Source organism: Fusarium subglutinans, assembly GCF_013396075.1.
Source record: "Fusarium subglutinans strain NRRL 66333 chromosome Unknown NRRL66333_c0000005, whole genome shotgun sequence".
NCBI lineage: Eukaryota > Fungi > Ascomycota > Sordariomycetes > Hypocreales > Nectriaceae > Fusarium > Fusarium subglutinans.
In genome coordinates, this window is record NW_023502068.1 from 415537 (window position 1) to 432044 (window position 16508).

Here is a 16508-nt window from a genome sequence, read left to right on the forward strand (position 1 = left end):
CCCAGAGGTCTCCCCAAAATCACCCGACTTTTACTATTTGTTGCCAGATATTGTTCCTCGCCAAGAACTACACCTGAACGAAAAGAGACACCGTAAATGTTTGAGGCTGTCTGGACGGAAATGCAAAACTCGCAAGGTCGTATCCTCAGATAACATCATGGTTAGTGGTTGGCTACCTCACCCGGCTTTAGATGTGCGAGAAACACAGCCTGCTCTCAGTGACCTGCAGAATCACCTTGTTAGTCTCTGCCTGTCCACATCCCGACTCTTTTCTTACATACGTCTAATCCATGTCTTAAAACCCCACGGCTGAGCTTGCTAAGCTTGCCAAGCTATGCTGAAATGTTCCTCAATCACCGGACTTCAAGTTGCGGAAGTGCATTTCTCTCCCCTGTCAGCGATCCAGTCTAGATCCACAAGGCATGGATCTCTCCAACGGCATCTCATTGATTTGATTGACGATGATTCTCGAGTTTGCAAACCTGTCTACGATAACTGGCCGGCAACTAACCGAGCCGAACGGACTGAACATAGAGCCCTTCGGATTGCGAGATGTAACAACGTGCGCGCTCCGAATTGCCTCGTCATTACGCAAGATGTCCATAAGAGCAGGTTTCGAGCGTCAAGGCATTACTTAATTCACAACCAATTATAATGCCTCTATTCAGGGTCCAATAGATAGTTTGTGGGTGTTGGTGTGGTATATCCGAGGTTATGGTGACAAAGACTTGTATCGCGCTTTTCAGATGGACATGACATACACCGCTTGGCAATTAGCCAGCCACGTAGTTAGAGAGGATCAATGAGTTCTTGAAACACCATAACCGAGCAATACCGCGGGTATACCATTGACATAAACACTGGATGACGTGGTAGGATGAAGATATTATGATATCAAGAAGAGGATCATTATTGCTCTTGCTGGATTATACTCGGCCCAAGTCCGAGAGAGTGGAAGATGGACCCCGAGTAATCAATAGAAGCTGTTTGAGACTCAAATAGGACATATTTAGTAGATTATATTGGTATGACTTGGCCGCAGAATCTAGGGTAACCTTCCTTTCAGATCACTTAAACGTACTACAGTAACGCTACAGTATAGGTATCTAAGTAGCATTGCTTTGACCAGCCCATCCTGTCATCCAGAATAGTTGTAGAATTCTATCAACCTTCTTTACATGCACAATCCGATACTAGCTCCATCAAAGTTATAATAGACATGGATCATTAATGATCGGTGCCGCATCCCCCGCATACAAATCGATCCAATATCGAAATCCCCACCATCGACAGATGCATCAATTCGCACTGTTTGATGGCCGCATGCTTGGGCGTCTGTGCACAGTAATCGCGTTATCTCTCGCACTAATGGAAGTTTCGTTGCGGCTCCGATATAGAACTTTTTTGCGACACTGCGGAAGCGGTTTTCCAACAAACATAAAAAGCCCAGACAATGCCAAAACGAAAGCGCGGGGAGCCCAATCTTGGAGACAAGCTTGAGAAGCACTGTAATGACGTCTCAAAGGCACTTAAAGCTGCAAAGGGCCTAGAGCGCCAGCGATATAGTAAGAGACTTCATGAAGATGGAGTTGAGCCTGATAAGAAGGAAAGATTGGAACGAGAGGTGACGGTCTTGAAGGTGAGTCTCTACGAGGCCCAGGTATCAATTAACAGTATATCAACCAGAAATATCTAGTCTCTTGACCTTCATCGAACTGCGCGCGCTCACCTCTACTCGTCGATCCTCAAAGTCAAAGACCTTGCTGCATCCACCGACCTCCCCGAAGAGATTCGCACCGGCGTACCCAAGCCCGAGCTTACCCCCGAAGAACAGGCTGCGCTACACAATGTTACCAGTGGACTATATAATCGTGAACTTGTCAAACAGGCTATCACTCGCGCCATCACCACCTTCTGCCAGGCCCTCGATGTCCCTCTACCCGGAAAGGCGAAGCGCGTGCGAAAGCCCAAGAAGGAAGAGAGAAAGGAACAGCCGTCCGATAGGATAGAAGGGGAGTCTAAGCCTGAGACTAGAACTTCTAAGGAAGACGTGCGAGCGTCAATTGAGAAGGATGTTGAAGCTGAAGAGGAAGAGTCGGAATTCGAGGGATTCTCAGATCATGACGGTCCTATTCAGGAACCTGAAGAGCTTGGCAGTGAAGATGAAGCGAAGGAAGAGAAATCTATGTCCAAGTATGATCACTTGCTAGGCGGCTCTTCCGATTCTGAAGACGAAGACGGTTTCGACGATGAGAGATTCGAGCGCTTCAAGGGCAAAGAGAAGGTCAATCTAGACGACATATCCGTTTCTGGCTCAGATGCCGCACCAGAGCTTGGTTTCGAATCAGAAGAAGAGGACGATGAAGAACTCTCTGTCTCAGCTTCTCCCTCGCCACCCCCAGCCAAGAAGAAGAAGAGCAAGGACAAGGCATCAGCACCCGCTCGTCCTCATGAATCGACCTTCCTGCCCACACTCATGGGTGGTTACATCTCAGGTTCTGAGTCCGCCTCCGACATTGATGTTGCCCCAGCAAAGAAGCGTCGCGGCCAACGGGCCCGCCAGGCAATTTGGGAGAAGAAATTCGGTAACAAGGCCAAGCACTTACAAAAGCCTGCTTGGGAAACACAGCGGGGTCGTGACTCTGGATGGGATGGTAAGCGTGGCGCTGTAGAGCCAGGAGATGGCCCGCGAACGCCCTGGAAGAAGGGCATTCGCAATCCTCTTGCGGCCAGGCAAGGCGGCAATGTGGGAGCGGAGAGTAAGCCTGAGGTGAAGAGGCCGCCTCCGAAGAAGGATGATGAAGGAACATTGCATCCTAGCTGGGCAGCCAGGAAGCAAGCGAAGGATGCAGAGAAGACAGCGGCATTTGCGGGATCCAAGATTACATTTGACTAGGCTAGGCGTACTCTATATATAGCGATACCAGGAGTAATAAAAGTTTGTTCAATAGAGGATGTCCTCCATCACGTCTTGGAGGTCCTCCTAGCATGCACATACACCGGCAAACCACCGTCCATCGGAAGAGTCAAACTACTCTTGCTCACTCTCTCGCCTTCGAAAGCAGGTCTGAAGTCAAATAGGGGCACCAATTTCGCCAATGTCTGTACAGCAACCAACTCTGCCATTTTCTTCCCTAGACATACTCGAGGCCCACCATTGAAGACAGGAAACTCGGCTGCTGAACGCTGCATGACTGTCACATCACCAGATGGAGACGTAGTTAGCCATCGCTCTGGGCGAAACTCATCTGCATCAGGACCCCAAGTTGTGTGAGAGCGGCCCATTGCCCAAGCACACCATAAAACGACAGCACTTTTTGGGAGGAATGTTCCATCGGGAAGGATTGTTTCTTGTTGAGCTTGTTTGATTTCGAAGGGGATGGGGGGCCGAAGGCGGAGAGTTTCATAGAAGACTGCGAGGACGTAGGGGAGTCGTGCCGGGGTAAGAAGTTCAGGGTCGTCCTCAAAGTGATCTTGGTCTCTGACTTGATCTCGTAGGTCTTGGATCGACTGGCATAGCTTGTTGGTCACTTCTGGGTGCTTCATGAGCAAGTATAGCGTCCACGTAAGTGCCTGAGCAACAGTATCTCTCCCCGCCGAAAGATAATTCAGTGCGGCATCTGCTACAAGGCCGTCGTCACCAATTGCATCCAACAAAGACTGAATGAGACTTCCTGGCGCATCGGACTGCGCTTTTCCCTCAGTTACCTCGCGATCAGCCACTGCGCTCTTGACGATCCGCTGCCCATAAGCCTTAACAGTTCTGATAGAACGTCGCATTCGACTTCCAAAGAACATCTCTGTCACAAACCATGATGGGTTCTGGAACCTTTCGGCTGTGGCCCCTGAAGCATGCTCAAAAGCAACGGTAAAATCATCGTCAGCGTGCATCTCCATGTTGTATGCCATTCGTCCCATCAGCTGCGTCGTCACTTCGTGGATTACCGCCTGTAAGTCCACTACATCTCTCCCAGTTTCTTTGCTCCTGAGAACATGAATGGCCTGTTCTAGGTACTCTGGCAATCGGTCACTCGTCAGAGTCTTCAGAGCAGCTGTTGAGAGAAACCGCAGGCCAGCCTTGCGCTGCAGGCGCCAGAACTCGCCGTCCACGTTGATGATACCGTGACCGAACAAGTCCCAAGATCGCTGTTTGAAGAAGTCTCCTTTTTCAAAGATTCCCTCATGGCGGAAGATGAACTCTAGGTTCTGGGGGTTGTTGATAATAACACCTGGCGGGAGGGTAGGAACGGTGATATGGAGAGTTTCATAGCCATACAGACGCTCACAGCGGTGGAACCAGGAAAAGAGACGCTGACGAGGCTGTAGGAATATTATGCCATTACCTACCAGAGGTAGTGAGTTTAGAGGTTTTCTGGTTGACTGTTAGTCAGGTACATACAGATATTCAGCAAAGTGGCATGATGAGTGAGCATAGGGTATGTGAATTGAGCGAATACCAACCTGAGAGGTTTACCATTGCGCGTGGGCTTTGGCGATTTCTTTCCTAATAAGTATAGAAATAAAAGGAGTGTTACTGATAGAACAATATGCTGTCCAAAAACGAAGCTGAGATAATGCATTGTTGTCTTGACTGTGACTATGAGTTGCAAGGTTGAAGTTGTCTCAGCCCACAGGCGATATCATGATGTAACCTTGAATCCACAACCAACCACAAACTGGGAAGCTGAGCATGATATTCACTAGAGAATATACGTGGGCGATCTTTCTATCAAAGTTTTCCGTTGGTGTTGTAAATATTGACACTTGGACGTATTCGCATGCAGTGTCAGCTACCTAAGCAAAGAGGGCTGTGTTTTCGCTCCCTCGTATTCGTCACGAGAAATGCGATGGACGACCACTCTAACTAAACCAATATATTCAACATGTCCCAAAACTTTGACAGTCGGAACGTGATTCAGTCCGTCGGACCAATTTACGTACACCTCAACCGAGGCATGACGTTTACTCAGAGAAGCATGAACCAACGAGGTTTCAGCGTTTGTTTCATGAACGAGATAGATGATGGAAGTTATCACAGGCAATCAATGACTACCTTACCTACAGTACTTGTCTCTCTCTGACTTGAGAAACAGTCACCGCTTATAAATACCGACGTAGCCCAGAAAAGACAAGTGAGAACCTTGTCAAATTATCACTTGAACAGAAGAAGCAGCTCATATCATTCAGTGCCTTTTCACTCATCTCGGCATATCCTCAACGTCCCCTTCGCTTGGGTAACCCCTCCAAACCATATTTGAGACATTACTGTGACACCTAAGGAGGTACTTTGGCTGCATTTTGGTGTCACAGCTGCATAATCGAATTCCTCTTGCCACAACAACTTGCTCTGTCCTCTATTATTCTCTCTTCTCACCTTCATCATTGCCATTTTTCGCATACTTAACCCCCCAATTATTTATCCAACCCCTGCATCTGAACCTGCAGCTCCCCTACCTAGCCCTGGCATCAAGATAGCGTCATCGATTAAGCTCACGCGGCCAAACGAGATAACAGATATTCACAATTGAACACGTCAACGACATCCTATTCTTCTGTAGCGACATCAATTGGATGTGCCTGATATCAGTCTTCCATTCAAGCGCACTAAATTAACAGCTGTATCACTCAATCGCTTTTCTGCAGCTCACTTGTCCCATTCCCCTCCACCTCAGAAAGTGTCGGGGATATAAGCGCCAGCCAACTTTCACGACAAACAACTTCATCAGATCAGTCATGTCAGCTCCAAGCACATTTGGAGAGCTGGGCCTCTCTATAATCGGCATCGGCGCCGAGTACCCACCATACTCCCTAGATTATACTTGTCTCAACACCCTCAGTGACAAGTTCTATCCCGATACACCTTCGTGAGTCTCAACACCACCAACATGCCTCCCTCACCGGCTGACAGGTCATGATAGTATGCAGAAGGTCCTCGGAATCAACAGATATACCGGAATTGACACACGGTCGTCCATTGGAACACCCGACCACCCAGCTGTTAACAAGAAAGATGCGCCCTCAATAGCAGAGCTTCACACTCTGTTCCTCTCCGATGGCGTTCCTCTCGCGATTCGAGCCGCTCGAAAGGCTATTGACGAGGCCAAGATTGACACAAGATTCATTACCCACATAGTCGCCACAACATGTACGGACAGCGCAAACCCGGGCTTCGACCACTTTGTCGCAAAAGGTCTGGGCATATCGCACGGTGTAGAGAAGGTATTGCTTCATGGTGTTGGTTGCAGCGGCGGACTAGCAACTCTCCGAACAGCCGCGAATCTAGCCCTTGGCCATAAAGCTCGCGGTCTGCCAGCGCGCGTTCTGTGTGTAGCACTCGAGGTCAGCACCACTATGGTGCGTAGTGAGCTAGATAGCATCAATGAGCTACAGCAGACGAGAATAGGCGCATGCCTTTTTTCGGACTGTGGTAGTGCCGCTGTATTGAGCAACGGTATCGGTGAACCTTCTGAACCGGTATATGACCTTCTCGGCTGGGACCACAGGACCATACCAGATACTGAGGATGACTTGGGGTTTGATGTTGACCCGGTCGGTAAGTTTTAATATCTCCGCCGTAGTGTTTTCTAGGACTGAAACTGACAGAATGATAGGCTGGAAAGTTGTTCTCACACCTCGTGTCCCCAAGCTCACTGCTGCCTCAATTGGCCCAGCTTTCAACGACCTCAAGGCATCTCTGCCTCAACTCCCCCCAGACTACCAGAAAGCAGCCGACTTCGACTGGGCGATGCACCCTGGCGGCGCTACCATCCTTTCGGGCGCTGAGAGAGCCATGGACATCACACCAGAACACCAACGGGCAAGTTACGACACATACATCAACCATGGCAACTCGAGTTCAGCTACCATCTTCAGTGTCATGGATCGCCTACGTTCGAAAGATATGGATGCCATGGCGCCTGACGGACGAGTCCGTGACTACGTCGTTGGTTGTGCTTTCGGCCCTGGTATCACAGTTGAGATGTGCATGTTGAAGCGGAATATGTCATATGGTGCAGGCCTGCCTGGCCTACAAACTCCACCAGAGACACCGGCTGAAACGGAGACTGAGCCGAGTGAAATCGGGGATGGAAATGGAGAGTGGGGCCGTGAGTCGAGCGGAGATCCGGCCGAGTCGCCGGATCAGTATGCGTTGTTTGTGGCCGACTCGCTAGAGCATCTAGATCTAGATTAGCATGGAGTTGTGGAACAAGGTTCATCATCATCCACTTCGAGGGCATTACTTGACAGTAATTAGAAGCAAGCAACAAAAGAGTATAGGTAATGAAATTATGTACACTTGTACGTCTGCCACAAGGAGTGTGTTCTTATTGTGACCCCCAATTCGCTCTCGGTTACACATAGAATTATTAAGTGCGAATAGCTCGAACCATAATTACTATGCTATCAGACCTCGTTCCGAGCAGTCCATGAGGATTGTGGCGGTCTGAGAAGTACACCGGAAATTTTCTCCTATTGCGTTACATGCAAGATCGTCTGGAAGCAAGTGTGCCTAGTAGAGACATGACACCAAGGTGGGAAGTTAACTCTGTCTCTCCCGAATATATGGAAAGCCGTTGCCAAGCCTCAGCCTTTGCCGAATACATTGCCGGTTTGAGTGAGCGGTCCGTTCGTGTTCCTGCATGAAGGATGAATGTGAAGCGCGCCCTGCTAAAACAACCAACGCGTGGTGTGTTGATCAAATCAGGAATTAAGATTGGCGAACTCGTCAACATATCCAGATATCCTCGCGACCCATTGTGTATTTGTTTGTTCAGTGACTGGACAGTCTCGAGTCTCTCGACTGATGGGTTATTACCCGGCGGAGCAATGTTGTCTGCTCATTGGCCTCAAATACGATGACGACAGCCCTGATACGCCTAACTGCAGAAGAAATTGGGCTTTCATCGACGAATTCGCTTGATGACTCTTAATGCTTGTCCCGCCCTGACTTTGACGCCAACCGCGGTAGTATAGACTGGGGTCAAGAAGCGTTAGTTGCATGTAAGGGGAAAAGAAAGAGGGGTCCTATGCCATAGGACGTTAGAAAGGCGTAGATGACAGATCAGACAGACGCATCAAAGACTAATGAGAAGGCCCCTACGGAGTAGAATATCTTTCTAATCAGAGATAATCACCAGCTAAAGAGCTAACCCTGGTCATTCGAGTCGAGATGCCGGACTGAAGTTGGGCTGATAAGATTTTTTCTTTTCCTTTTGACACATGAGCGCTCATGCTCAGATATCGAGCCACTCTGACGTAGATAGCGAAGAGCGCCCAAGCTCATCGCCCTGGAGGCTGAGATATAGTTCAACGAAGGGGCATCATCTTCTTCAAAATTCACGCTCTGGGTACCGAGGCTCCCTAGGTAGTGGAGCTCCCGGTACAAGAAATGCCCATGTACCGGTACTAGGCAGGGGGTGTTTCTCCAGCATTTTGATCTGATCATAAGAGCCTTGTCGTTTAGGTTAATCCTTTCCCGAAACCCGAGACTGACAAAAGCGCCGCGAGTTTTGACACTGAACGCTATGCCATGTGGTCGGTTAAAGATCAGCACATACAAGTTGAGGTGACATCCGCAAGAAACAGCCTCGAAGTGGATTAGCTGCCGCCAAGATGTCAACGCACGAGGATGAACAAGGAACTTGCCGCGCCAACTTACAGCGCTTGAGCAATGACGACTCATCAAGTGGATTCTGCCCCGTATTTTCTTTCAGCTTGGATTTACTAACAAAGTGGGCGAGACGATCCTCAACCTCGTGGCATCGACAAGGCTAAAGACCTCCAAGTCCTCCTTTGAAACATGCTTCCACGCTGTATGTATGTATGCTGTAGGGATGGCTGGGGCCCTCAGGAGACAAAAAAGCTTGACTAGACAGGGTCATCTCACGAGTTACAAGGCTTTTTGACAGCCATCGGCTGACGAAACAATGGTGAGCCCAATCGGAAGGGATTCAACAACGAGGGCGTCCCGAAACAGGAATTCGTCTCGATATGAAGCACCCTGTGGCTTGCAGGTTTGACGGAGGCCCCACCCACACTAGCATGGTAGTTAATGAAGTTTCCCGCAGATAGTCAATGAAGGTACACCTACTATGTAATATCTACATGTTACGAGCTCGATTTGCGGTCGTCATGGAGGTGAAGCACGTATCGGGGTTTTAAGCTCTTGTGCACGGCGCGCAAGACGGGGGTTGCTGACTCGGCCGTGGGGAAGAGGCTTGAGCCCAAATTCGAGAACTGAAGATTTATACTTGTGGCTGTCGATAGGTAGCTATAGAAGCCATGAAAAAGAAACCTTCGTTCATAACCTGCAAGTTCTGACTCAAGATCTAGGCTGGCCAAGAGGAGTTTCTAATGTCTCTCCATCCTTGAAACTTTTGTGATGCGTGCCATGGCCCAGAAGAGTATTCTGAGCGTAAGGCGTGGGACGCGTGCGATACCGGACGGTTCGGATCAGGGCCACGCTACTCCGTACATAGGCCTAGTTGACGTCTGGTCTGGTCAGGTCAGGGCCTTGTCAGGTATCTAGGTAGGGTGGGTTGTATGCCCCTTGAGTAACTTGACGGCGTGCAGGTGAGGAGTCTCCGCCAAGAGGGCATCCAAACTGTGACTATGAAGCTAGGCGTGCGGCGTGATAAGAGGACGACGTCTAAAGGAAGCTAGAGCGGTGGTCAATCTCCACAGGTAAGGCAGAGAGCAAGGGGAGGTGAGCGCTGTGTAGAGTTCGCCGTTGAGTATTCAACAGCCGGTATAGTTGTTTAAGTTGAGCGAGATCCCCATCAACGATCGTGTTAAAGCAGTAGTTATCGCATATCACGACGAAAGAAGAATCGACAATAGTTAAATGGGAGATCGAAGAACTGTCGTTGGAATCCGAGCTCAACATCTTCTGACAGACCCGGGAGATTCGACAATTGTTCGCAGCCATTATCATTTTGGGTTGTTATTGCGACCGCCAGCCTTCAACCGTACGGACACCCAGACGATATCAATATCGATATCCTCACAACAGACACTCAATCGTTACTGAGGAATCTGCAACGACAGGCCAGCACAGGAGCACGGGACTCTTAGAATTGTTGCCCAATCGAAATTACTCAGTGGACGGGACGCAATTTGATTAGGTTTCGGCTCCGAGACTCTGGGTCAGTCCATGCGGACCCGACAGTTCTAAGAGGGACGCTTCTGGTTGGATCCGGTTGGAATTCCCTTTCCCGGCATTGCTCTTTCTTGGCGTTGGGCGCACGGGAGAGCGTAGGCAACGGTTCAGTTTTCAGGTGAATACTGAAGAAAAGCAAGGCTGGAGGGCTACTATCACGTCTTCGGTGTGGGGGATGCCGAAGGGGAGATGGAGGAGATGGAGATACAACAAGCGATTGAAGCCGATGATTTCCACGGCGGCGGCGGCAGGACCGTACATTCCGCTCCTATCACTTCAGAATATCCGGGTCACGTGGATGTACCGCTAGGCCATCATGCCCATTCTCATCCTGGCCACCAGAACATGCCCGGGAATGACGGTCATGGTGGCACCTGGCGTTGGCGTAGGCGCAGTTCTCAGCGCCCGGGCCTCGTTACTCATACTGGGACTGGTACCGACCTAGTGGCCCCCGACCATGACCCAACTGGAAGTCCAGTGATAATACCTTTTTCGCATGCACAATTCGCGTCACCTCTAGCAGTTCGCGCTCACAATCACAATCACCCTCATCATCACATTCACCCTCAATCGCTCCCAAACTCACCCTACACTCACCCCCACGCTCTTCATCATCAGATATTACCCTCTCGTCAATCGCTCTCTCACTCTCACATTTCCGACAACTCTGCCACAGTCGATGGCCATTTCGGCACAATGGAGCAGATCGAGACACAAGCAAGCGACCTTCGGTTCCTTGCCCAAGTTCCTGTATTGAATCCAACCTCGAGCCCGTCTCTCGGCCCCGGCTCCGGCGCCGGACGAGGCGGGACTCCAGCCCGTACCCCCGGGAGCGCCGTGGGAGCCTCTACGGGTGCTCCTATTGCTTACGAGAATCATGCCAGCCCAAGTTCCGCCTCTGTCGGCGACAATTCCGCTCACGGTGCGAACGCGTCCAATGCCAACAAGAGGAAGTCGGCAGACGACGGTCAAGGCAACGGAGCAAAGCAAGCAAGAAGTAAAAGAAACAGAGTGAGTTCTGACCATCTCGTTACATCTACTATCAACCCCTGGACCGTCATGACATGAGATCACATGAGACAAGGATGAGATGAGGTGAGGCATCTTTGAAGGACAGGGACGCATTTTGTGACGACCAACGAGGGGTTCCTTCTCCAGAGGGCTACACAAGACTGCACGATACTCGCCTATCGAGTCCTTCGAGTCCTCGGACGTACGTCAAACATCTCAGCCTCTTTGTTACACGACATAAACGAACCCAGACGGCTGGGTCGGCATCCCGAACCCACTCATGTTTCAGCCCTTTGATCCCACTCATTTATTCACACGCCACTCCCCGGGTCACTTTACTTGAGGATCACTCAGGCTAACGTTGCATTCTTCACCATGATAGTACATATCAATAGCTTGGTCAGTATGCTTCCGCCATCGAAAGCGTTGATCTTTGCCGCGACCGCGTAGCATAACACCGCATTATCTTGGTTCCTAACGAGTGCATATGCTAACGATACATAGCAATGAATGTAAGAGACGAAAAATAAAATGCAATGGCGAAACTCCCTGCCAACGATGCGGCAACCTCAACTTGGCCTGTCTATATGCCCCGAACTGCTGTTCCGGCAACTTTAAGGAATCCGATGAGTTCAAGCAGGTCACATCACAACTAGGTCGCCTTCAAGAAGAGGTCGGCTGGCTTCACCAAACCGTCAAGGCCCTTCAGTCCGAACCTGCCCGATATTCCTCACTTGGTGACCGGACAATGACCCACGGCCACGGCACGCCGGCAGTCGCCCCTTCACCTTCTCATAGTTCTGCTTCACTTAACCGACAGGATAGTTCGAAATACGGTTCTTTCCGGGGCCCAACAAGCATGGCCTTCAGTCTCGACGTTGCCAATAATACTATCAACAACATGGGCTACAAAGGCATTTCAGACGAGGAAAACCCACACCTGAACGATGGCATGGGCCCCACGTCGACGCGGCCAAGAGATCCCCTCCACGAATTCGATAAAGACGAAATGATTCGCCTGTGTCGTCTGCATGAGGAAGAGATCGGTATCATGTACCCAGTCCTCAACATTCAAACCGTGATATCCCATGCCAAGAACATGGCCACATTTCTTGAAACCTTACGACAACAAAGCCCCAGAGAACTTGTCAACGACGACAAGACTCTACAGCTCAAAATCATCATGTGCTGTGCTCTAGTGGTAGAAGAGCATGGACATAGTGATAAAGCCATTCGCTTGTTTGAGAGCATGGAAACGGTGCTCAACCGGAAGCTCATGGCTGAGGCTGCGGATGTCGCAACCCTGCCGATCCTGGCTCTTGTTGCTGGATACAGATTTCTCTCTAATGATGAAGTTTTGGCTTGGCGAGTCATGGGTCATGTCGCACGATTATGTCTAGAGCTTGGCATTCATCAAAGAACAGGCTTGATGAGAATTCAGGACGAAGAGGAACGTAAGAATGCTCTCGTCAGCTTCTGGTCGGCATATGTGCTGGATAGGCGATGGGCTTTCGCAACCGGGCTACCTTTCGTCGTTCAAGATGAAGAAATCGATTCAGAGTTACCATTTCCAGTTAGTATTTGATGAACCCAAAGCCCCTGTCTTAGCTAACGAATATTTTAAGGAGGAATACCCTTATCTTGTGGCCATGATCACCTATTCCCGGATAGGTGCAAAGGTGTGGCGACAAGTAGCTCATTTTGGGCCGGTTCTGGCACGCGATTTGCGCTCAGCAGAACTGGAAAATGTCGACCAGGAGTTACTACAGTGGTATGAACAGATTCCCGAAGAGGTCAAGGTTCGTAACTGGGACAAGGAGAAGCATATCACGTCGACTCCTTCATATAATCTGCAACGCCTACGAATCTGGACATATTTACGCCTGAATCAAGTAAGTATTGTGTTCAGGACTCAGTCGGTATGAGCTAACAATATTCAGATGCGGATCTGGCTTTACACGCCTGTGTTGCATAGCGCCACAAGCATCATGGCGCATCCTGCACAGTCAGAACGTGTAGTTGACATCGCCAAAGACACTATCCGATACCTCAGCCACCTGAATAACACAACCAACTTATACAGACGTGTACAGGTGTTCTACCACCAATTCCTCACATCTGCGATTGCGGTCGTATTCCTCGCATCCGTTCATGCCCCGGTCCGCTTCAGCGCTTCCTGCCGTGAGGAGTTTTATATGGCCCTCGAGCTGGTGAAGGATTTATCCGCCAAGAGCTGGGCGTCCCAGCGACTTTGGCGCACAATTCGATCACTCAAAGACGTGGCACCGCGATTCGGACTCAATGCTGAGGACGACCCTCAGTCAACAGCAGCGTTGGGGATGATAGGGCTTGCTCGAGGCCATATGGAACAACAACAGCCGTTCCGCAAGCCATCTATTCCTGGTCAGCAATCGCAAGCTGCCACCCCAGACTCGATGGCTCAGAACGGATCACGAATTCAAGCCGAGATGTCACGGATGTTCGAGGGCTATGTAGGGTTGAATGGATTCCAATATAACGATAATGAGGGACAACAGGGGCCAAATGCCGAGGTTTCTGAAGCGTCTAACGGCGGCATGTTTGGAAGTGATGGTACTGTCTTTCCTCAGTTCAAGGAGATGTATTAGCCAACCATGCTTGGCTAAGTGTTATGTATATTGCTACTATTTAGATATGATATCCCCTCCTGTACACTGACTTTCAGATAGTCTTGGATATATCTGACGGCGTAATATGGCGCTCAAAATGGAGATACGAATTGAGTTGGTAATATACTATTTGACAATCAAGATTTGATGTTCTGTGTTCAGCCACGAGTCGTTTGTTTTGCGGGTCGCTATGGTTGGGGATAATGCTAGAAGCATATCTGACATTTGTGCAAGAACCTCTTAATAAAATGAACAGAACTACATACTACATGCGATGGTATTATGAGAAGTTCGGGCTTAGCACGTCGAATCTATAAACTCATTCATCCTTGTCTTATGTGGTGGATATGGTCAGCAAATCGGCAGCTTAGTAAGTCAGGATCTGTAACCCATCTCTCATCTTGAAAATCACCACGTTGTCTAGATTCCACCACTCTTCGTCATCATTGACCTCTAATAACTTGACAACTTCAGCCTCAGATCATCACAATCATGCTGTTCACAGCAACGGTCCCCTTCCTCATCCACGCTCTCATTGAGACCCCAGCTGCCTTGACCTTCATCCTGAAGCCCTCATCACAACTTCAACCACTTCCTCCATCGGCAGCTCTGATTCTTCAGTCATTCGGTGGCCTTCTTCTTACGGGCAACCTCATTGCTCTCATCTTTATCCGGCGGCCGTTTGATGACGCAACTCGTCAAGCTGCACTCGCCTTTTCCTTCTGGCATTTATGGCCTAGTTATCGAGCTTATATGCGAATGAATGGCTATACAGAGGAGGAGGAAGCTTCTACAACCAAGACTTTAGGAGGACCAATGGTGCACCTAGGAGTTCACATTGTTTTGATGGCCATGTTTCTTTGTACCTGGTATTTTGGTAATGCTTAAGCAACAGTCTATGACATCTACAATTACACCTTTTTCCCCCGTGTCCGTCCGTCCCCCTTTAGTTTCTAAACAGCCGGAGTCCTGCCTCCTCAACATCGACATCCATGTCATCCTCACTCTCGTCCTCATTAAGCTGCATCTTGCGACCGAATAGCGTTCCGAAGAAGCGGTCAATAGCACCCTGTTCCCACGCACGTCGGTCCTCGGGCGCCATGAAGTTCTGCAGCTTCTCGTGAACCGTGAAGCGCATCTTACGGCCCTTGCTGGCCTTGCGGTCAACATTCTTTCGTGACTTGACGTCCTTGGCAGCTGTGAGGACGACCGTGGGGACGGCAGCTCCAGCTCCAGCCCCCGATGCGCCCTCCACTGTGCGCTGGTCCACAAGCTCCTTCAGGAGAACCTGGTAGAAGTCGGCGTCGTCGTAAATGTTGTAGTTCTCCGATGCACCTTTGGCAACTTGCGCAGGGGCACATGATCGAGGGATGCGAGAGCGCTTGGCGAGACGGTTATCAGGGTCAATGAGCTGCTCCTTAAGGGCACTGACAAGAGTCTTGTTTCGTGACTCGAGCCCCTTGGGTGCTGTGACATTAACAGACTGCACCTTGCGAGACCACTTCTCAAGGCGATCCTCCCTAGATTTGATAGATCGTTGTTCCTCCGCTTGTAATTGCTCCCAGATCTCGCTTGTGGCCATAGACACATTCAATTCACGCTTGCGCTTTTCGCCAGCTCGAGATGGTCCAAAGTTATCCTTAAGGCTGCTGATAGTGTTGAGGAGCTTGATGGCTGCCTCTTCAGCCGCCTCGTAAGGCTCCGATTCGGGCTCGGGGTCGGTATCGAAGGCATCGAAGGTGTTGGCAGCAATGAGAGCTTTCTGTAGGCGAATTCGAATGTTGAGAAGTCCATCATAGGCCTTGCGCTGCTGACGGATTGCCAAACCCTTGTCAACATCGGGTCGGGTTGATAAGGCTGACATCATAGGTTTTGCGTTCTTAGCCTTCGCCTCTGATTCTTCCTCATTGCTCTCACTACCATCATCGTCCTCTTCCTCCTCTTCTTCCCCCGAGCCCTCCTCATCATCATCCTCATCCGACTCAGCCTCGGAGCCTTCATCGCCATCGACCAAAGCGTCAAGGCCATCGTCCATGTCGTCCTCATCTGATTCGGATTCGTCATCCTCATCTTCACCAACACCAACGCCGCCTTCATCGGAAGAAGACATGTAGTCAGCAGCGGTAGCTCGCTTGTTAGCGGGCTTTTTAGGCTTGGAGCTTCCGCGGAAAGTAAACTCCTTGAAGCGCTCCTCGTCACTTTCGCCAAGAGCGTCGTCGCTCTCGATTTCTGAGTCGTTAGCTTCAGCCTCGTCGCGTGCTAGATCCGCGGTCTCAGGATCGTCGAATTGCTCATCGCCCGACTCCTCGTCCTCATTCTCGTCTTCGGACTCGCTCTCTTCTTCGAGGGCATCTCGCGAGACTCGAGAGCCTCGATACTGGGGACCGAGTGACAGGCCCTCCTGTTTCCTCAATTTGCTCTTTCCGACGGAAACATAGTGCTCAGTACCCGCGTTCTCGTCCTCGCTCTCTTCGCTACCGCTGCCATCCTCACTAACTTCGACATTGGCCTCGGGATCGTAGTCTTTTGTGATGATTAGAAATTATAGGACACATGGCAGTGTAGTGACTTACCCTGGGCGATAGGCTCGTCCAAGTCTTGGAACTGCTTTGCGCGACCCTTTGCTCTGGCCATTTTAAGGATTGAAAAGTCAAGTCTTCCACTGACAAACAAATAGAAGCCCCCACGTT

The 16508-nt window shown here is 50.0% G+C and overlaps 6 protein-coding genes across 6 annotated transcripts; 4 read left to right on the top strand and 2 right to left on the bottom strand.

Moving 5' to 3' along the window:
• Positions 1-1453: 1453 nt before the first annotated feature.
• Positions 1454-2896, top strand: FSUBG_1178 (bud22 family; the record flags this gene model as incomplete). The annotated part of the gene is made up of 2 exons (XM_036676498.1): positions 1454-1639; positions 1697-2896. 2 exons carry the CDS (start codon positions 1454-1456, stop codon positions 2894-2896), a joined length of 1386 nt encoding a protein of 461 aa, XP_036543346.1.
• A 68-nt stretch (positions 2897-2964) lies between these two features.
• Positions 2965-4433, bottom strand: FSUBG_1179 (cytochrome P450 monooxygenase oxidoreductase; the record flags this gene model as incomplete). The annotated part of the gene is made up of 2 exons (XM_036676509.1): positions 2965-4343; positions 4400-4433. The coding sequence occupies 2 exons, from the start codon at positions 4431-4433 to the stop codon at positions 2965-2967; spliced, it is 1413 nt and encodes a 470-aa protein (XP_036543347.1).
• Positions 4434-5733: 1300 nt separating this feature from the next.
• On the top strand, positions 5734-7192 carry FSUBG_1180 (stilbene synthase 2; the record flags this gene model as incomplete). The annotated part of the gene is made up of 3 exons (XM_036676521.1): positions 5734-5864; positions 5919-6553; positions 6612-7192. The coding sequence occupies 3 exons, from the start codon at positions 5734-5736 to the stop codon at positions 7190-7192; spliced, it is 1347 nt and encodes a 448-aa protein (XP_036543348.1).
• Positions 7193-10348: 3156 nt separating this feature from the next.
• Positions 10349-13797, top strand: FSUBG_1181 (transcriptional activator acu-15; the record flags this gene model as incomplete). Its single annotated transcript, XM_036676532.1, has 6 exons — positions 10349-11170; positions 11303-11372; positions 11675-11682; positions 11790-12743; positions 12796-13062; positions 13111-13797. The coding sequence occupies 6 exons, from the start codon at positions 10349-10351 to the stop codon at positions 13795-13797; spliced, it is 2808 nt and encodes a 935-aa protein (XP_036543349.1).
• A 513-nt stretch (positions 13798-14310) lies between these two features.
• FSUBG_1182 (uncharacterized protein) lies at positions 14311-14706 on the top strand (the record flags this gene model as incomplete). Its single annotated transcript, XM_036676543.1, has 1 exon — positions 14311-14706. The coding sequence occupies one exon, from the start codon at positions 14311-14313 to the stop codon at positions 14704-14706; it is 396 nt and encodes a 131-aa protein (XP_036543350.1).
• Positions 14707-14764: 58 nt separating this feature from the next.
• On the bottom strand, positions 14765-16452 carry FSUBG_1183 (Che-1; the record flags this gene model as incomplete). Its single annotated transcript, XM_036676554.1, has 2 exons — positions 14765-16341; positions 16392-16452. 2 exons carry the CDS (start codon positions 16450-16452, stop codon positions 14765-14767), a joined length of 1638 nt encoding a protein of 545 aa, XP_036543351.1.
• Positions 16453-16508: the final 56 nt, after the last annotated feature.